The sequence below is a fragment of the Vicugna pacos genome, chromosome 22, assembly GCF_048564905.1.
Source record: "Vicugna pacos chromosome 22, VicPac4, whole genome shotgun sequence".
In the NCBI taxonomy this organism is placed as follows: Eukaryota; Metazoa; Chordata; class Mammalia; order Artiodactyla; family Camelidae; genus Vicugna; species Vicugna pacos.
This window is the reverse complement of record NC_133008.1, coordinates 23,530,116-23,550,969: the sequence shown is the minus strand read 5'-3', so window position 1 is coordinate 23,550,969 and position 20,854 is coordinate 23,530,116. Positions and strand designations below refer to the sequence as shown.

General features: G+C 57.7%; 1 protein-coding gene across 1 annotated transcript in view; it reads right to left on the bottom strand.

Annotated features, from left to right (window-relative positions):
• The window catches only part of NOTCH3 (notch receptor 3), a 31,224-nt gene extending 13,106 nt beyond the window's left edge, over positions 1 to 18,118 (bottom strand). The window contains exons 1-24 of the mRNA XM_072947494.1: positions 17,934 to 18,118; positions 15,259 to 15,337; positions 11,587 to 11,729; positions 11,169 to 11,507; positions 10,954 to 11,076; positions 10,643 to 10,876; positions 9,869 to 10,024; positions 9,594 to 9,779; positions 8,851 to 8,964; positions 8,486 to 8,599; positions 7,682 to 7,915; positions 7,452 to 7,562; positions 6,777 to 6,969; positions 6,548 to 6,699; positions 6,212 to 6,325; positions 5,610 to 5,765; positions 4,403 to 4,628; positions 3,765 to 3,966; positions 3,360 to 3,513; positions 2,799 to 2,983; positions 2,122 to 2,254; positions 1,778 to 2,035; positions 1,578 to 1,696; positions 577 to 1,142 (exon numbers count right to left, since the gene is read on the bottom strand). Of these exons, the coding sequence (XP_072803595.1) occupies positions 577 to 1,142; positions 1,578 to 1,696; positions 1,778 to 2,035; positions 2,122 to 2,254; positions 2,799 to 2,983; positions 3,360 to 3,513; positions 3,765 to 3,966; positions 4,403 to 4,628; positions 5,610 to 5,765; positions 6,212 to 6,325; positions 6,548 to 6,699; positions 6,777 to 6,969; positions 7,452 to 7,562; positions 7,682 to 7,915; positions 8,486 to 8,599; positions 8,851 to 8,964; positions 9,594 to 9,779; positions 9,869 to 10,024; positions 10,643 to 10,876; positions 10,954 to 11,076; positions 11,169 to 11,507; positions 11,587 to 11,729; positions 15,259 to 15,337; positions 17,934 to 18,051 (4,409 nt within the window). The 5' untranslated portion in view covers positions 18,052 to 18,118. The remainder of the gene's footprint in view (positions 1 to 576; positions 1,143 to 1,577; positions 1,697 to 1,777; positions 2,036 to 2,121; positions 2,255 to 2,798; positions 2,984 to 3,359; positions 3,514 to 3,764; positions 3,967 to 4,402; positions 4,629 to 5,609; positions 5,766 to 6,211; positions 6,326 to 6,547; positions 6,700 to 6,776; positions 6,970 to 7,451; positions 7,563 to 7,681; positions 7,916 to 8,485; positions 8,600 to 8,850; positions 8,965 to 9,593; positions 9,780 to 9,868; positions 10,025 to 10,642; positions 10,877 to 10,953; positions 11,077 to 11,168; positions 11,508 to 11,586; positions 11,730 to 15,258; positions 15,338 to 17,933) is intronic.
• Between the last annotated feature and the right edge of the window lie 2,736 nt (positions 18,119 to 20,854).

Sequence of the window (20,854 nt, the reverse complement as noted above, 5' to 3'; positions counted from 1 at the left end):
TGACAGGCAGGGGCATAGACAGATGGATGGCCATATAAAGGGGCAAAAAGGGTGCATGGATGGACAAGTGGGCACAAAGATGCACAAGTGGACAGATGGGGCACACAGATGGACAGACTGGCATAGAGACAGACAGATGGACAGATGAGGTCCAAGGATGAACAAGCAGGGGTGCAGACAGAGAGCTAGGTGCACAGAGGGATGAAAGGAATTCATGGGTGGACAGGAAGACTGACAAACAGAGCAAAGGAAGAGACTGATGGAGTACACAGGCAGACAGAAAAGCAGCAGAAGGGGCCCAAGGATGGACAGACAGCGCACAGGAGTGGGAAGACAGACAGACATAAATGGCACATGGATAGGTTGATGCGGTGCACAGACAGACAAACTGCATTCAGATGGGCAGACAGGGTACACCAAGAAACAGATGTGGAAAATGAAGGGGCAATCCAACAGACGGACTAAGGATGGACTGACAGACCAAGGCCAATGGGTGGGCAGATAGAGAGGCAGGGCCCATGGATGGTCAGATGTGGCACACGGACAGACAAGACACAAGACTGAGGACGGGCTCACTTGCAGGTGCGCTCGCGGCCGCCGGCGCGGCAGTCGAAGTTGTCATAGAGGCAGGCGGGCGAGCTGCAGGCGGGGTCGCAGCGGCTGTTGTTGAAGAGGAGCCAGCACTGCAGCGCCGCGCACTGCCGCCAGGGGTCGCCCACGCTCAGCGAGCAGTCGCCGCCGTCCCAGCCGCAGCCCGGGCTGTTGCACTCGCGGTCGCAGCGCTTGTCCCCGCTCTTGGCCTCGCAGGCGGCTCTCGGGCACGGAGGCTCCTCGGGGACCTCGGGCCCCGCCGCGGGGACCTCGCAGCGCGGTCCGGTCCAGCCTGGCCCGCACGCGCAGCGGAAGAAGGGCGCGAGCGGCTCGGGGCGGCAGGAGCCCCCGTGGAGGCACGGGGAGGTCACGCAGCTGGCGTTGGCGGCCGCAGGTGGCGACCCCCGGGAGCCCCGGCAGGCGAGACCCGACAGCCCCGGGGGGCAGGCGCAGCGCGGCCCACGGACCGTCTGCTGGCACGGGACGCCTACGGGGCACTGCAACTCCCGACAGGAGCGCGCCACCCGCTCGCAACTGGGGCCCCAGAACGGCTGGGGGTTGGGTGGGGGGACAGAAAAAAAAGCGAAGGGGGCAAGGGGGAGGGAAAGAGAGAAGGGGAGAAGCAGGGAGAGGGTAAGGAGGGAAAGAGAGAAATGGTAAGGGTGGAGAAGATTAAGGGTTAAACGGAGAGAGGGGGAAATATGGGGGATCAGGACTTGGGAAAGGTTGGGCTTCCAGTGTCCCCAGGTCCAACCTCTCCCCCTTCCACTGGAGACCCACCTTGCAGGTAAGCCCCGCCTTCCACAAGAGGCCACACCTCCGAATCCCAGCCACCTTCCCCACACACAACCTCCAGATAATTTCAACATTTCCCACAACCCCCTTCTCTCTCACACCTCTTCTCCCATAAAGCCACACCCTCCCACGAGGCCATGCTCTCACTCAATCTCCCAGAGACCCTGATGTGACTGGTCACCTCCACCTACCGGGACACAGTGGCAGGAGAAGGTCAGCGCACTCCCAGGGCCCGGGGTCGGCCGGCACTGGCCTCCATGCTGGCAAGGCTGAGACTCACAGGGAGACAAGACAGTCTGACAGCGGGGGCCTGGGCAAGCAGGAGCACATGGATCAGCCACAGTGGTGAACACAGGCAGAATGCCAGGCCAGCCCCCTCTTCCATGCTCACCTGTGAAGCCGGCAAGACAAAGGCAGCGGAAGCCCCCACCTGGGTCCTGCAAGCAATCCCGGGTATGCGCTGCATGGCAGACGCCTGGGCGACATTCATTGATGTCCGCCTCACAGCGCAGGCCAGTGTATCCAGGGGGGCAGGTGCAGCGGAAGCCACCCACCAGGTCCACACAGGTACCATTGTGCAGGCACCGGGGGCCTGGGTCCAGGGGCGGGCCTGGGCCACAGTCATCCTCATTAATCTCGCAGAGCACGCCTGGGGGAAGGGAAGATGGGGGAACAGTCAGGAGGGGACAGAGACCCAGCCTCCCGTCCTGTCCCCCAGCTCTGGCCCTGGCCTACCCAGCGTTCCTGGGGGGCAGGAGCAGAGATAGCGGGCCACGAGGTCAATGCAGAAGCCCCCGTGTTGGCAGGGCTGGGAGGCACACTCGTCCACATCATCCTCACAGTTGTCACCAGTGTAGCCAGCCGGGCACTGTGGTGGGAGTGAGACAGGGACCCACTCAGATACTCCCATGAAGACACAGAGAATCCCAATGTGAAAGGACACACTGTTATCCAACACATGGAGACATGTCCCGTGTACAGACACACAACCCCCCGGTACATGGAAACACACCCAGACACAAGACACCAGACAAATACACCCAGTGCAAAGGGACACACACATACAAGTGCCCAGGACAGACACACAGGAGAAATACCCAGACACCCAGATACATCCAAGACACACACACCCAGAGATGCACACTCAGACACCAGCACGTGCATTCACACCCAGAGAGACACAGAGTCACATAAACATGTCCAAGAGACAACCAAAGGCAGGAGTACACGCAGACAGACAGAAACACCCTCCAGATCTACCAGAGTGACACCCACAAAGATATACCCAGAGTAACAAAAGCAAGACCCCAGACACACCTAGAGAGAGACACACCACACCAGGATATAGACACACAGAAATGTGTACCCAGACACCCAGGAGTGACTAGCGCCCTCCCCTGGGTGCTCCTTACCTCGCACACATAACCCCCCGTGTAGCCTCGGCAGGTGCCCCCATGCTGGCAGGGCTGGGCCAAGCAGGAATCTACCTCCTGCTCACAGTGGCTGCCCGTGTGGCTCTCTGGGCACACACAGTAATGGGAGCTGTCTTTGTCCACACACTGCCCACCAGCCTGACACAGCTGCTCCAGCGGCACCCCTGGGCAGAGAGGACAGTGGTGTCAGGCACAGCACCTCCTCTTCCCTGCACCACCCAACATCCCCCCCCCAGCATGTCACCAAGGTCTCACCCACACTCCATCAAGTTGTCACACATCCCCTGAAACCCACACACACACCCCTTCGAAGCTCACACCAGCTAGGTCACATGCAGAGTTGCAGACATCTCCGTTGTCTCAAGGTGAGGAACATACACACCATCCTGCCCCTGTCACACAGTCACATATCCACAAAACACTTGAACACACACCCCATCATGTCTATATGCTGTTGCACCCTCCTCTTCACACTAGAAGAAAGTTTGTGCACACACACCCTCCTGAGCCCCGTACACCCGGCTACACGCTCCCCCTCACCGATTTGGGCTGCGGCCTCCCTGCAGGGCAGGCTCTGGATGTCACAGAGGCGGCCGCTCCATCCCGGGGGACACAGGCAGTAAAAAGAGGCCCCAGTTCTGGCACAGCGACCTCCATTCTGACAGGGCGCACGGCTGCACCAATCTACCAGCGTCTGGAGAGGAAGGCCACAGTGTCCTAGCTTGGGGACCCCTAGGAATCATGCCCCAGCTTCTCCTCCAGGGTCCTGGGCAGGCTCCAGAAGGCCTCTCCTGATTCCTACCCCAGGATCCCAGGCAGGCCCCTCACCACTGTGCAAACCCATCCCCAGGATCCAGCAGACCCCCAGACGTGGATTCCATGCGGGCCCCTCCCTGAGAGCATCCCTCTAGATTCCTGCCCCAAGACTCCAGTGACCCCGCCCACCTGGCACTGAGTGCCCGTGAAGCCCTCTGGGCAGGCACAGCGGAAGCCCGGCTGAGCAGCAGTGCAGACGCCCCCGTGCAGGCAGGGCCGCGAGAGGCAAGGGTCGGCCTCATGCTGGCAGTGTGCGCCGGTGTAGCCGGCGCGGCACAGGCAGCTGAACGAATTCACACCATCCACGCAGGTCCCGCCATTGAAACAGGAGCTGGAGAGAAAGGTTGCGGGTGGGGCGTCAGGTCCCGCCCCCTTGGAGGCCCCGCCCCCTTGGAGGCCCCGCCCTCGCTCCTAGGCCCCTCCTAGCGTTAGGTGAGCAAACACTCGACCCCTACCCCAAGGAGAAGCCGCGGTCCCTGCAGAGGCCCCACCCCGTCGTGTCCTTTGGCCGCAATATACCAGGTACTTCAGGGCTCCGTGGGAGCCAAGTGGAGGCGTCACCCTGGCCTGGTCTTGCCCTCTCAGGGACCAGCGTCCCTAAGGTGACCTCCCAATAGACGCCCTGCGCCTTCCTGGACACTGCCCCATCAGGCATCAGAGTCCTGAGTTGAGTGCCAAGCCGAGGATTCGCCCCTTGTCCCCACTCCTCAGGTCCCACGCCTCATCCAATGCCAGGGTCCCTGACTCCCAGGAGAGGCCCCACCCACCTGGGGCTGCAGTCGGGCAGGTCCTGCTCGCAGTGGAAGCCTCCATAACCCGGCGGGCAGGTGCAGGTGAAGGAGGCCACGTGGTCTGTGCAAGAGCCTGGGCCGCAGGGGCTGCTCAGACACTCATCCACGTCCCGGGCACAGCGGGGACCAACAAAGCCAGGGAGGCAGGAGCAGGAAAAGGAGCCCACTCCGTCCTGACATGAGCCGCCATTCAGGCAGGGGTCTGTGGCCAAAAAGGAGGAGGTCTGGTCACCCACCTCACCCCCGATCAGCCCAACCTCACCCAGCCATGCCTTGCGTAAGGGGGAATCGGGAGGAAACTAGGCTGAACTGGGAGGGAGGGGCACATTTGGGCAGGGGGATCAAATTCTGTCCTCTCTGTGGCCTCGTCCCCACCATTATCTGGAAACCTCACCTATGTGGAAGGGGGACGGAGTTGGAGGAGCCAAAAAAGGCTCCTTTGAGCCTTTAGCTGCTAGTTGTGTCTGCTTAATTCCTGGGCTCAGCACAGGAAGCCTCCTCCCTCTGACCTGTGCTGGCCAGTATGGTGGCCACTGGCCACATGTGGCTCTTGAGCCCTTGACGTGTGGCTGGTCCAATTTGAGATATGCTATGAGTGTAAAATAGACACTCGATTTCAAATTGGGAGGACTTAGTATGAAGAAAAAGGAAAAAGAATGTAAACAATCTCGATAATTTTATATGGATTACATGTTGAAATGACAATATTTTTACGTATGAGATTAAATAAATTGTTTAAATTTCATATCACCTGTTTTGTTTCCTTTTTTGTTTTGTTTTTTGTTTTGTTTTGTTTCCTTTTTAATGGGACTATTACCTAAAATTTAATTCATATATAGATTGCATTTTTTGACTATGGATCAGTGCTCCTAGAGACTCGCCAGGGGCCTGTTATCTCATACTTTACACACAGTCCTAACTTGTCAGCTGCCAGAGGCAGTCTATAGGCTTCAGAGTCCAACAGACCTGTGCTCCTATCCCAGCTCATCCCTCTACCTGCTGCATGACCATGGGCAAGTCACTTAACCTCTGTGGGGCCTCAGTTCTCATGAGTAGAACAGGGAAAGTAAGAGAACTGTGAAGATGAAATGAAAGCACAGAATTGAAATGCTAGGAACACAGTAGGAGCTTGAGATACATGTTCCCTAGGGCAGCACCCTGACAAGAGCTCCCCTGAACTCACTGGGGTCACAATCATCGATGTCCTGATCACAGGAAGGGCCACTGTAGCCCTCTTGGCAGGTACAGCTGAAACTCCCTGCCAGGTTGGTGCAGGTACCATGGGGACCACAGGGTGAGGGGCTGGCACACTCATCCACATCATCCTGACATCGTGGGCCTGGGAGTGGGGAGGAAAATAACATTCAGGATTAGAGGGTGCAGGGTAGGGTCTGAGGGTACCTGGTGCTCAGGAAGAACCTGAAGACTGAGATGGGTGAAAGCAAGAACAGTTTGCCTCTAGGCGTCCTGCACATGCTGTTCCGGAACTGCCTTCTCCTTGTTTCAGTGGGTGGCGAATGCATTCTGTGATTCATGTCTGCTCCTCCAGGAAGCTGTCCCCAAACTCTCAGCATGAGCCCTAGCTTCCCCATGTCCCTTCCTCTTCTCCAGAACTGACCACATGGGCTGCAACTGTCTGTGTCTAGCTCTGTTTCTTCCCAGAAGGAAGCTCCCCTAAAAGGCAGGGCCAGGGATGAGCACCTCTCTGGGTCCCCAGCATCACCCAGTATGGGGCAGGGGGCAGAGGAGGTGAAGGAGAGGAGGAGGAAGAAGCAGCTGGTGTACCTTGCCAACCAGTGGGGCAGGAACAGACAGCCAGCTGGCCCGGGCCGGAATCGCAGTAGCCCCCATGCTCACAGGGGTTTGGGGTGCAGGGGGACAGCAGCTCACACTGACGGCCTGTAATGGGCAGGCAGGGTGAGATAGTCTTGAGAGATTCCTTCTTCCCATCTCCCCCCAGGGTCCCCACCTGGATACACACCTCCCAAGCTCCTGGGTAGGGGTGGGGGAGGAAAAAATAAAAAGGGCAAATGCAGAGGAGGAAGAGAGGGTGGAGCATAAGGGAAATGAGAATGAAGAAGGGAGGAGGAGGGCCTGGGGAGGGGAGGTGGGGACACACACCCTGGACACCAGGGGGACAGGTGCAGTGGAAACCCGTTCCGTCGCTGGTACAAGTGCCGCCTGCCCCGCAGGGATGGGATTCACAGGCATCTCGAGCGAGGCTCTGACTGCACTGAGGGCCACTCCAGCCAGGCTCACACACACAGCGGAACCTGGAGGGGGAGGCAGTCAGGGCTGGCAGGAGGGCAGGGAGGCAGGGGTGAGGTCAGGGGTTGGGGAGAGGCCTCACCCTCCGGGCGCATCATGGCAGACGCCATGACTGCAGGGTTCTTGGGCACAGGGATGGCTTGGGGGGAGGCACAGTGGGGGCAGGGAGCCAGGTGGGCAGAGGCAGCGGAAGCCGTTTTCCCCATCCACGCAGGAGCCTCCCTCTCCGCACGGGCTGGACGCACACTCGTTGATCTCCACATTGCAGAGAGGCCCTGGGGAGCACACAGACAACCTCGTCCCAGGACAAGGATGGCCAAGCCAGCCAGGGAGGGACAACCTTGCCCCATTTAGCACAGCAAGACCTTTGAGCAGGACAATCTCATTTTTCTTCATAACACACGAGCTCTTCTATAAATTAAGACAGCCACCTCCTCAACCCAGAGATGCCTTGCCCCAAATCAGCCTCATCCCTAAACTTACACGAAGTCACTTTCATTTCCACCAAGGATTACCTTGGCCCCACTCAGAAACACCTCAATCCCTGAACCTGAACACCCTCATGTAAGTTTCAGGATCATCTTGAGCCAATATGGGGATAACATGCCAATGAGAGAAAGCACGACCTCAGAGCAAAGTGTGGACAATCTCGTTGGACAAGCATGTGCAAAGAGAGGGGCAAAACCCGGCCAAGAAAGATGGGTGATTTCACTCTCTTTCTATAAAGACCCCCTTGCCCTGGCAGCCACTGGCCCACCTGTGAAGCCAGGCTGGCAGACACAGTCATAGCGGTTGATGCCGTCCCGACAGACTCCAAAGGTGCAGGGGTTGCTAGCACAATCATCGATATTCACCTCACAGTTCACACCTGAGGAAGGGAACGTGGCAGGGGTAGCCACCACTGTGCCATGCCAGGAGCACCATTCCCAGACCCTCTGTGCCCCACCAGATGTACTGTTCCTGCCCCAGCCCAGCCCCCAGACCCACCTGTGGTGCCGGGAGGGCAGCGGCAGAGGTATTTGTCCACCAGGTCTAGACATTTGCCCCCATGGCGGCAGGGTTGGCTTCGGCACTCGTCCACCTGGCTCTCACAGCGAGTGCCGGTGTAGCCCGGGGCACAGGCGCACGAGAAGCTGGCGATGCCATCCACACAGCGTCCGTGGTGGCATGGGTCTGGCGAGCAGTCATCCACGTTGCGCTCACACACTGTGCCCTCGAAGCCTGTGGGGCCAGAGGGTCAGATTCCACCCACTTGCCAAGGTCCTGCCCAGAGCTATGGCCTGTGCCTAATCGTGGCTTAGCTCTTCCTCAGACCCTGCCCATCGAGCCAACAGGAGGCGGGTTCATCTCAGGTCCCACCCCCACCCCCACCCCCAGCTGGACTCCGTTTCATCCAGCTACAAGTTGCAAGACTGGTTCCTGGCCAGGACCCTTCCATAATTAAATCTTACCCCTACTTGCGTGACCCTACTTCCAATCTTCACACCATTAGCCCTGATTTGCCTCGCCCTCCACTGGAAATAGGGACATATGGGAGCTGCCTGGGGATGGAGGGGATAGGACCTGCCCCGTCTAATTAAGTGCACACCTATCCTGCGAGACCCTTTGGCCCCACCCCTAGCCTTACCTCTGCTTACGTCCATCATTGGCTCCTGGCTTTGTCATTGGCCCTGCTCGGGTGCTGCCTTGCTGCAGCCCTGCTCCCAACTTTTCCCCAAGGCTATTATTGGCCCTCTTCCCCACTAGGCCCGCCTCCAGATTCTCGCCGGCCTGTCATTGGCCCGCCCTCACCCTCTGCGCAGCGGCACTCGTAGCCATCAGGCTGGTCAACGCACTTGGCTCCGTTCCGGCAGGGTGTGCTGGCGCACTCGTCCACATCCAGCTGACACATAGCCCCGCTGAAGCCTGGAGTGAGGAGTGTGGGATGAACAGGGGCCCAGATAGGGTCAGAGCGGTCACCCCTCACCAGCGCTGCCTTATTTGGGTGGTTTTAACTTAATGTCATTTACTTCGTTTTAAATTAATGTCAATGTTTTGCATAAGGCGGTTTCTGTTATAACAGTTATCCACTAACATGGCCTTATCAGGTCCCACCCTGGAGCCTTTGCCCCTGCAGGGACACATCTTTTTCAGGCTCTCTGGCCCAGAGTCCTTACCCGAGGGGCAGGTGCAGCTGAAGCCATTGACTCTGTCCTTGCAGACCCCGCCATTGACACATGGGCTGCTTTGACACTCGTCCATGTCCACCTCACAATAGGTGCCTGTGAAGCCTAGAGGTAGAGGAAGGGGGATTAGGCAGCGGGGCTTAGCCTCTGGTCCAAAGGGAGAGCAAGGGGGGAGATACACCCCTCCCCACTCATAGACAGTTCCCCTGAGTCTTGGCCTTGCCCCCAGCCCAACCCTAGATTCAGTTTTCAGACTTAGGTTGGACCTCCATCCTGCTGTGGTCCCAAATGGTTCAAGGCTTATGAGACTCCATATGGGCCTTGCCTTCAGACCATCCCTTCCCTCTCCAGTCCTCAGATGATGCCTGTCCCCAGTTCCCAGCCCCAGGGCCCACCATAGCCTTGTGTCCAGCTTCAGTCCCACCCCAGCATCAGTGCAGGGCTGTCTGCAGGCTCCACCTCGACCCCTACTCCAGACCCTGGTCCTGCCCTCTTGTCTCTCCCGCCCCTCAGTGGGTCCTAAGTCCCAGATTCCACTCCCATGAGGTTCTACTGACTCCACTTGACCTGCCAACAGCCTCGAAGAAGATTCTGCTTTAGCTCTGCCTCCACCTCATCCCAGGCTTCAATCTCTCAGGATCCCAGTTCCAGGTCCTCCCCCTCCTGCTCCCCTCCCCACCCCTGCAGCCTGCTGCCTTTTCTCAGGCCCTGCCCCAGCCATGCCCACCACACACCTGCCATGCAGATACAGGTGAATTGGCCTATACGGTCGAGGCACGTGGCTTGATTGCGGCAGGGCCCAGAGAGGCACTCATTGACGTCGGTCTCACAACGCGGACCAGTGTAGCCACGGCCACACTGGCACAGGAAGGAGCCCTGTGTGTTCACGCACCGGCCTAGGTGCTCACATGGGTTGGCTCCTGCAGGAGTAGTCATAGCCAGTAAGGGCGCGGGCAGCTGATAACCTGCCCCTCCCCTCCTTCCCTACTCTCAGACAGCGCCCCCTCACCGATGGAACATTCATCCACATCCTGGTCACACGCCCCGCCTGTGAAACCAGGTGGACAGGTGCAGATGGCCCTGCCATTCACCGGGTTCGTGTCGCATATAGCATCCTCGTGACAGGGGTTGCTGACGCAGGCGTCATCCAGATGACACAGAAGCCCTGGGAAGGAACAGGCAGAGGTCAAGGGCAGACCCCCCCACCCCAGCTCTGCCCAAAAGTCCCAAACCGCCAAATATTGTTTGGTGTTTTGGTTTTGGTTTTGGTTTTTATTAACCAGCAGTGTTCTTAGTAGCTATTTCCCCCCAATCATTTATTATGAAAAATTCATACAGGTTTTTTCATAATAAATGAAAAATTCAAACATACAGTAAAGTTTATTCATATACCTACCACCTAGATTCAACTACTGTAACCATTTGAAAATAAGCTGGAAACATCTACATATTGTTTTTAAATCTGTTGACCCTTTTTCTGATTATAAAAGGGTCCTATGCTCAAGTCTTTGCTTCTGCAGTACCCTCTGCCTCTCCATTTCCAAGTCCCGCTCCCAAACACCCTCTCTGACCTTTGCCACTTCCAAAGATTTAGCTCTCCAGTCCTATGGCTTCTGCCCTGGACTGTTTGCCAGCCTCCTCCCAGGCCTCCCCCAGGCTCACCCTTTACCCCAAATCCAGCTTCCACCATAATCATTCTAACACTCAAGTCAGACTCCATCCTTGCCCCCACTCAAGAACCATCAACGACTCCCTGCTGCCTCCAGGGAAAACAGCCACTCACCAGTTTTGCCCATGGGGCAGGCACAGTAGAAGGAGGCCACGCGGTCATGGCAGGTGGCCCCGTGGAAGCAGACGGCCGTGGCACAGTCATCAATATTCTGACTGCAGCTCTCGCCTGTCCAGCCGTTGACGCACACGCAGCTGTGGCCACCCAGCGTGTTGAAGCAGGTGCCCCCGTTGTGGCAAGCATTGGGCTGCAGCTGACACTCATCCACGTCCTCTGTGCAGAACTGGCCTGTGGAACAAAGATGCCCCAGTCCAGACACCAGCGCATGTCCCACCTGAGGTCTTCCCTCCAGTCCCACTGCTCACCTGTCCACTCGGGAGGGCACTGGCAGTTGTAGGTGTTGACACCGTCCACACATGTCCCCCCATTTAGGCATCGGTGCCCCGGACAGTCATCCACATTCACCTCACAGTTCTGGCCCTCGAACCCTAGCATGGGAGGAGGAAGCAAGTAGGGTCACTTCCTGGCTAGTCGGCTGTCCCCCCACCTCTGCTGTCTCCCCTGGGTACAGCTCCCTCACCAGGAAGGCAGGCACAGTCATAGGTGAGGTCGCCACTCTGCCTACAGGTGCCCCCGTTCCGGCATGGTGAGGGAGCACAGGGCGCGGCAGGGTTGTCACACAGTGGCCCTGTGTAGCCAGCTGGGCACTGGCAGCGGAAGGAGCCAGGCGTGTTGAGGCAGGTGCCACCGTGACGGCAGGGCCCGCCCACTCGGCACTCGTCCACGTCGCTTCGGCAGCTGCGGCCCTGGTAGCCAGGTGGGCAGGAGCAGACGTAGCGGCCTTCGGGGCTCACCGAGCAGCGGGCACCATGGGCACAGGGGCTGCTGAGGCAGGGGTCCGGCAGGGAGCAGTCTGGGCCTGGAGGGAACCAGAAAGGGTGAGCTTGGGCTGCCCACACCTTTGCTTGTCTCAGGCTCCCCTCCAGACCCTCTCTTACCTCGGAAGCCTCGGGGGCAGCGGCAGGAGAACCTGGCAGTGCCCGCCACCACCGAGCTCTGGCAGACGCCACGGCCAGCACAGGGGCCCGAATGGCAGGGGTCTTCCAGCTGGCACCGTTCACCCACCCAGCCCGGTGGGCACCTGTGGGCAGAAATGGCTCGGTGGGGGAAGTCAGGGCAGGACAGCCCCAAACCCAGAGATACGCACAAAACAGACAAGAAACACACAGGCAAACACGCCCACTCATTCATCCAGGCAGCTAATAGCACTGAGCACCTACTGTGTTCTTAGCAATAGGAATACAGCCGCAAACACAATAAAAGTAGTCCCTACCCTCTTGATGCTCACAGCCAGCTCTGGCGAAGAGAAGATATGCAAATAATGCATTAATAAACAACATGAGGGGCGGCGGTAGCTCGGTAGTAGAATGCCTGCCTAGCATGCATGAGGTCCTGGGTTCAATCTACAGCACCTCCATTAAAAAATAAATAAATAAACCGGATTACCTCCCCCAAAAATACAAAAAAAGGAAAGAAAGAAAGAAAGAAAGGAAAAGAAAAGGGTAAAAGGAAAAAAGAAACAACATGCCGGAAGTGGCGGGGCGGGGGTTGCTGAGGGCCATGAAGGCCATGAAGGATGTAGTGGGTTGAGTGGTGGCCCCAGAAAAGACATGTCCATATCCCAGAACCTGTGACTATAACCTTATTTGGAAAAAAAGTCATTGCAGATGTAATTAAGTGATGGATGTCAAGATGAGATCATCCTGGCTTGCATCCAAGTGAGCCCTAAATTGAATGATAAGTGTCATCACAAGAGAAAGGCAGAGGGAGACTTGAGAGAAAGAGAAGGGCATGTGAAGAGCGAGGCCGAGATTGGAGTGTGGCACCCACAAGCCAAGGAACACCTGGAGCTTCTAGAAGCTGGGAGAGGGAAGGAAGGACTCTCCCCTAAAACCTTTGGAGAGACTGTGGCTGCCAACACCTTGACTTCTGGCCTCCAGAACTGTGAGCAAGAATAAATTTCTGTTGTTTTAAACCCCCCAGTTTGTGGTAACTCGCTGCAGTGGCCCCAGGAAACAAAAGACACAAGATAAGGAGGATGGTGGTGGGCGGGGGCAAATACTATATTTTCACAGATGGAAGTAGAGGCTATGGGGGAGGAGCATTCCAGGCAGAGAAAACAGCAAATGCAAAATCTCAGACTCCAGAAGACAACCACCCAGGCACACAGACAGACCCCGAAACAGACACAGATACAGAGGGACATCCCAACACTGTGTACTGGCCTGGCCAACATTCAGACACCACCCCATAGCCTCTTTCTCGGATATGGGGGGCGACCCTCACATGGACAGACAGGAAGACCCCTCACAAATCCTCAGCTTCTTCCCTGGGGACACATATATCCCCGTTGCGGGGAGGAGGTGGACACCAATGCTGGAGCCCTCTTGCTGGGGGACGCCCTTCCGCCTGCAGCCCACTCCCCAAACCCACCAAGGCAACCTCGAGTGTGAGGGAAATATGAGTGCTGGACTTCAGACTGGAAAGCTCCAAAGGGTGGAGTCAGAGGGAGGGGCTTGGAGAAGCAAGAGGGTCCAGGCCCTGCCCCCGACGCTACCCATCCCTCGCGCCCGTTCCTCCCTCTGGCTTGCGGCTAAACTTAAGTAGCTGACTCAGTCCTTAGCGTCACCCACAAGATCCCCCCACCCCAGGCCCCAGCGAAACAAGTCGGGGCATGGACGGGTAGGGGTGCAGATGGTGTTAGAAGGGGAGAACCCAACTTCCAAGCCCCCTCCCCAAAGGCCCGCAGGGCAAGGACCGCAGCCACGACTGCGCGCCGGGAGGGGGCGCGCTAAGCTGGGCGCGGAAGACTGAGGGTCCCCCCCGCCCCCGCCAACCCAGTCAGGCAAGGCGTGGCTGCGCGGCCCCCTCCCGGCGCCGCGGGCGAGTTCCCACGCTCTGCGCCCCGCGCCCCTGCCGACCGGTCGGGCTGGTTTCAGCCTCCGCCCGCGCCCCGCCCAACTGCCTGGGCTTTGCGGGAGACCGACGGGGGCGGGGGGGCGGGGGCAGCGGGGAGCGCGCACTTGGTGGGGGGACTGGCCCGAGAGGCGAGGACTAGGAGACAGAGACAAGGGTTTGGGAGCCTGCTTTAAAAGGGAGAGTTAGGGAATTCATGGAGGGGTGATAGATTGGGGCGCCCCTGAAAGGACACGAGTATTTGGGACCTTGAAGGAGACTAGGGTGTGGGGAGGGGGGTGTGGGGTATGGTTCCCACGGCCCAGCTCTGGGGACTGAGCCCGCTCCACTCCGGGAGATCCGGACTCCGGGCGGACGCGCGCGCCAGTGATTCACCTGTCGGGGGGCGGGGCAGCCGCGGGCGCTTTCACCTGTCGGCAGCATTCCAGGCGCGGAGCTCCACTGCGCAGGCGCCCGGCCCCGGTGGCCTGGCCTCCCAGGTGAGTGGCTCCAGGTAAGGCCACACTTTCCCCCCCCCCCCCCGACTCCCACCACCGCAAACTCCCAACCCGCGTAATCCGCTCAGCCAGGCTAAGACCCCTACCCAGGTGATCCAAAGTGGGGCTCCAAAGTGTGTGTGTAACTTCAAAAGGGCTCTCAAATCACCCCAGACCTACCCAAGTTGGGTCTGGCACACTTGCTGAATCAGTGTATACATTAATGAATAGATGAATGGCTACTGGGTGACCTGCTATTATTAATGACAATATTATAAAAGGAACCAAACATTTCCCCATAACCTTGAGACGATCTCCCTTTTGGCATCTATTTCCAGTGTCCCTACCATTATTATTATTCCTAATAATAATAATCTCATTTATTGCGCACTCACTCTATGCCCAGCATTATGCTGCATTCCCCATATGAAAAGTCTCTTTTAATTTTTACAATCAACCCCATAAAGGGACTATTCTTGCCCCATCTTCCAGATGCAAAAACTGAGGCTCAGAGAGCTCAAAGCACTTGCTCAAGGTATCCAAGAGCCGAGAATTCAAACTGAGCTCTGTTTGCTTCTGCTCAGCAATTTCTCAGGCCCTGCCCTGCTCCCCCAACCCTCTGCCTTTCCTTGTATTATCCAACAACTGCATTCTTGCCACAAGCCAAGGAGAAGTACCCTCATTCACAGATCAATGAGGTTCAGAATGGGAAAGTGACTACTAACTCAAGGTCATACAGCAAGAAAGAGGCAGAGCAGGGCTCCTGTGCCCCTGCCACTAAATCTTGGGATGTGGGAAGGTGCAGATGCTGTACCCACTTACCCACTACTGCCAAGCTACCGCCACTGGTCCCTTAAGATTTATTGATTAAATAATAACTACCTCCACCAGGGGATTTACACGTGACCTTAGGCAACCGAGAACTCTGTGAAGTTGGGGTTGTTGGGCCCATTTTCCAGACTAGGACACTGAGGCTTAAAGAGTTTAAGTCCCAGGCAGTCAGCAATGTGATGTGGGATTTGAACCAGGACAGACAGACTCCAGAGCCTCTGCTTCTAACTTTGCTCGATCCAATGAGGAAACAAGGGGTTGACCAAGCCACACACATGTAGGAAGTGGTAGAAGCATCCATGATGAACACGGAGGTGGGGGATGGGGAGAGAAGACAGACCGCCTCCCCACACCGGGCCCACTGATGGCTCAGAGCCAGGCACTCACAGGCAGGCAGCCTCCCGGGAGGGCAACTGGGTGCAGCGACCTCCATTGGCACACGGACTTCCATCCAGGCAAGGGGGGGCTGGGTGGGGGTGAAGGAAGGTAGGGGGGTCAGGCAGGCACCCAGGAACCCCAGCCCAGAGTGAGACTCCCTCCTTTCCTCCCTCAGGCAACAGCTGCGCCAGGCTGGGGGCGTCTCTTTGAGTACCGGGAGCACCCCCATCCACAGTTCCCACGACCCCCCCACCCCCGCCCCGGCCCCAGCTGTTGGGGTTGCAGCTGTCCCTGCCAGCTCGAGCCCTGGGAACCACAAGGCAGGGGTGGGCAGGAGGAGGGGCTGACTAGTGCCAGATGTGAGGCTCAGAAGCTGCCAGAATGGGGGTGGTGGTGCTAAGACAGGAAGTGAGGGTGCTGCCGAGTGTGGAAGGGAGATCTGGGACTGTGTGCCCAGATCCTGGGGTTGTGAAGGGGGCAGGGGTGGGGAGTCTTGGGACCATGGATCTTTCTTCCCCTGATGCTGGGCATCTTCTCCAGCTGGGCAGGCCTGCATGCTAGCTCTGAAGAGAGAAGCCAAGGCATGTCCTCCATGTGCAGCCAGAACTGGGTGTTGCAGGGATAGGGTATGTGTTGAAGGGAGGGGCAGCTGGCATAAGGTGTGTACTGCTCTGTCCAGCGTCCCCATCCCTGAGGGCTGTGTCCCTCTGGGGTGTGACCCAGTCTAACTGTCAGATGGTCAGGGGTGTGGCGGGGTGTGAGCCAGTGGAGACTTGTGTGTGCCAGCAGGTGTGGGGCCACTGCATGTCTGTGTGCCCGTTTGTGCCTGTGTGAAAGAGGGGTGGAGAAGATGAGGAACACAGAGAGATAGAAGAGAGAAAACCAGAAGCAGGCAGACCCAGAGGGAAGGAGGGAAGGAAAGAGAGAGAGATAAAAAAGGGAGAGAGTGAGAGACAGAACAAGTTAAGCTGCACAAGAGAATGCAGCTACTTGGCTTGTGTCCCCTTCCTTGGGGGACAAGCGGACATGACACTACTACCCAGACAGGGACCAATGGGTGTTTGTAAACTCACACTGGGGGCCACATGACACAAGCCATGGGACTTGCTGAGCTGTGGGCCCTGTGAGCCACATGTGCGTTTTCATGATCTGCATGGGTGTAGAGATGTGTATGAAATATTTGTAGGCTGGAACTTATTGTGTGTCCATGTATGTGAACCACGTATCTGGGAATACATCTGTGTGTCTGTGTGTGACCTGTGTTTGCATGGGTGTGTCCGTGTGTGGGTTGAAAGTGCCCATTGGCCTGCATGTATATGAGCTGGCTGCAGGCATGTCCTTGCATCTGTCTGTGTGGACCTGAATGTGTGCAGGCAGTGTGTGTGAGGCCTTGGACTGTGGTGCACAGTAAGTGTAAACATGTGTGACTGTGCATGCATGTGTGAGCATGTGTGAGCTGGGTGTGCACATCTGTGGGTGTATTCTGTGTGGACTCTCTGCCTGTGTGTGCTCGTGTGCACGTCGGCATCTCCGCACGTGTGATCCAGGATTGTGTGTGCCTGAGTGTGTGACAGGCCATGTGTGTGTGTGCACTGGCCTCACGAAGGCGGCTGCTCCTGCCCAGTCCTGCCCCACCACTGGCCCCGGGCCGGGCTGAGGAGGCTGGTTCCCTCCCGCAACCCCCACCCCTCCCAGCGCCGAGTCCCACAGCAGCGCCTAGGGACCCGGGTCAGGGCCACTCGGCCCGCGTCCCTCCTCTGGCGGCCAGTCCTCCCTTGGGGGGTTGCGCCCCCGCAGCCCCCTCCCGGCCCCGCCGCCGTCCCGCTTTGTCTGGCAAAGAAAGAGCTAGGCCGGCCGGGGGGAGGGGGTGTCTAGACGGCGCGGCCATTGTCCCGGGCGGGGGAGGGGAGAGCGGAGAGGGGGAGGGGCGGGGGCCCCCCGGCGGGCTGGGGAGGGGCTCAGGCTGCGGGGAGGGGGCGCTGGAGCGGGAGAAGAGCACGTGGGCTCTCGCCCCCTGCCCTCCGCTCCCTTCCCAAGGCGGGGACTGGGTCCCGGGGCCGCCAGGTCCCGGCGGCCAGGGAGGGAGCGGGGCCGCGGGCGGGGTAAGGGGCGCGGGCGCCGTTCTGGCTCCAGCTCCAGCTCCGGCTCCGGGTCTTGCCGCGCTCCGGCCTGGGAAGTTTTCTCCGAGTTTAGACCTCCGAGAACTTCGCGCCCCCTCCCCGCCCCCCGCCCGGCCAGGCCTGCCCGGAGTGTTGAAGGAGGGGGGTTGTGTGCGAGGGGCCACCGGCCTGGGGGTACTTGGGTTCCAATCGTGACCTTCCCAGGACTCCAGACGGGCGTGGGTTGTGAGAGAGCCTCGGACTCTTGGTTACCCCCCGCTAATCCCCGCACCTCGAGCTCTCAGTCCCGGACTCCTGAGTCCCTTCATTCCCAGCCCAGATCTCTCCTGGGCCCCAGTTCCTCGGGCCTCTGGGGTCCTGACTCCCCTCTACATTCCCAGTTCTGAGTCCCTGGCCCCTGGGACTGGCACACAGTGCCCGAGCTCCTGCACTCCCTGCCCCTGTTCTCTGGTCCTTGGTTCCCAGGACCCCCAGCCCCAGACTCGGGGGGGCCTTCCTTGCACTCCGTTCTTACCCTTCCCCCACCACCCACCCCATCCCGCCCGCCAGGTCCCAGCCCCTCACCTGCAGCCCCCAGCCCCGCTAGCAGCAGCAATAGGGGCAGCGTCCGCACGGACGGCAGGGGTGGCGGCGGCGACATCGGGCGACGGCGGCGGCGGCGGCCCCGGGGCCCCGGCCCCATGGCGGCCGGCCGCGACCCTCCCTCCTCCCTCCCTCCTCCCTCCTTCCCTGGGCTCCGGGCGCGTCCGGGGCCAGCCTCCGCGCCGCCAACTTCGCTGAAGTGAGACTCCAGGGCCACCCCGCCCCCAACCCTGGGCCGCTCGCCCCGCCCCAGGGCCGGCCCTGAGCTCCCCCGCCCCCGGCCCGGCCTCCCGGGGTCCCTGCCCACCCTCCACCCACGCAGCCTGGGACCCGCAGACCCTCTCGAAAACTCAGGCCCGCTATGCGGTGAGACGCGGGCCCAACCCGCAATGACCGACACACCCAGCGTCCTAAACACTCCCTACTCCCCAACACACATCCAGAGCCGGGACACAGAGCCAGGACACAAACACAGACACCCCCATACACACACCTCGCAACTGAAGCCAGGCACGTCCTGCAGGGCTCATGAACAACACAGCCAAGATGCGCAAATGCAGAGACATGCACAGAGCTTTGTGGGGACTTAAAACCTCTGACAAATCCTAAACTCAGGCTGGGCCAGGCCTTGAGCCTTGGGTGATACTTGAGGCCTCAGCCCTCAGACACCAGCCAGGTGTCTCACTGCATGCTCGCAAACACCTACATCTCTTCGTACTCTAAGCCCTTCCTGAAAGCAACCCCTTCCTGTGTGTACCCCCAAAGGTCCACCCCACCCCCCAGCCCCACCCTAGCCCCTACACAGCTTTGCCGCTCCAACCAGTCTTGCTGGATTTGATCAAACTGCCTCTTCCAAAATCAGTCATGCTGCAAAGCCACCTTGGACTGGGCTCTGTCCCTGTGGTGAGAGTGGGACCCCCACAAAGGCCCCAAACCCAGCCCTAGAGGAGCCCTCAGTCTGGGGAAGAAAAAGCCAAACACAGACACCCCCAGCCCTGTGGGCTTTGGGCTGGGCCAGAGGGAGGGACAGGGTCTGGGGAGGGCATACAGAGGGGCTGGTGAAGGCTCTGCCTGGGAGGGAGGGGCTTACTTATTCCTTCATTTATTCAGCAAGTAGGGAGAGAGCTCCAGCTCTATGTCTGGCTTTGTTCCAGGGACTGAAAGTACACCTTCCTCCCCCAGGGAGGGCTTCCCCCAGGAGGGTTCAGGGGGGCTCCGCCCAGAAGGATGAACTGGAAGAAAGACATCCCAGCAAAGGGACAGGTCTGCACCCAAAAGGAGGGGGCAGAGTCAAATAGGGAGGGAGAGTGGGCAGGTCAGGGGTCAGGCTGGCTCTGAGAAGGAGGAGGAGGAGAAAGAGGCCAGACTGATCCACAGGTATTTGGCTTGGTGATGAGACTGTGGGGAGGAGGAATCAACTGGGGGTGAGGTGCCAAGACCGAGGAGCCTGAGGGTCACCCACAATGCGGTTGAACACGAGCTGAGCACGGGGCCACCAAGGTGGGAGATAGTCACATGGGCACCTCAGAGATCTCTGGTCAATTTTTAAACATTTTATTTTGAAATAATTTAAACATAGAATAGTGCAATTCCCATATGCCATTTATTCAAATTCACCAATTCTGCCAAATTTGTCTTATAATTATGTACATATTTTTGAGAGCAATTTGCAGGCATGATGTTCCTTTGCCCCCAAATTCATCACTATGCGTTTCCTAAGATCAAGGGCATTCTCTTATCTAAGCATACCACAGTTTTCACCCTCTGTCCATATTCAAAGTTCTCCCATTGCCCCAGTAATACCCACTAAAGCATATTTCTTTGCTGGTCAGGATCTACCCGTCGACCACGTGCTACATTTGCTTGTTATGTCTCTTGAGGTCCTTTAATCTGCATCAGTTCCTCAGCCTTTCATTGTCGTTAGTGACACTGACAATTTTGGAGGGTCGAGGTCATTTGTTTTGTAGAACAGCCCTTAGCAGGCTGACCTGCTGGTTCCTCAGGACCAGGTTCAGGTTGTATGTCTCTGGCAGGAATTGCTGAAGTGATGCTGGTCCTCCCTGGTGCGTTGTGTCAGGAGGAACCTGATGTTAGTTCCCAACTGATGTTAACTGATGTTTAACTGCTGTTAAACTTTGATCACTCAAGAGAAGTCGGCTCAGTAAAGGTGTGGTAAAGGTACCATTCTCTTCCCCATCTCCCCTTGTAATGAATAAATATCAGTATCTTGTGGGGAGATACCTTGAAACTGCATGACTATCTTGAGGCCTGTCAAACTTTCACCCATTTTGGGCATTTATTGGTGATTTTCTCTGATGAATTTTTAAAATTGAGATAAAATTCACATAACATAAAATGAGCTATTTACCATTGTGAAGTGTACAGAGTGGCATTTAGTGCAACCATCACCTCCATCTAGTTCCAAGATGTTCTTCTCAACCCTGAAGGAACCCCTGTGCCTATCAGTAGTCACTCCCCAGTCCCCCTCCCCCATCCCCCGGCAGCCATTAATCTGCTTTCCATCTCTATAGATTTACCTGTGATGAACATTTCACACCAGTGGGATCATACCATGTGTGGCCTTTGGTGTCTGGCTTTTGTCACTACGCATAGCATTTTTGATGTTCATCCACGTTGGGGCATGAATCCATGCTTCATCCCTTTTCACAGCTGAGTAATGTCCCATTGAATGGCTGTACCACATTTTGCTTATCCATTCATCTATGAATACTTTGGATGATTTTTAAACACTGGAAGAGGAAGATGAAGGAGGCAGAGAAGTACCATTAGAGTGAAAGAAGAATGAAAAGCCAAGGGTGAAAGCTGAATAACTGACCAGGGCCCGGCATCAGAGATGACCCCCCAGCCCTACTGAGGCTGACAGGAACTGAGGTTGTTCCGCC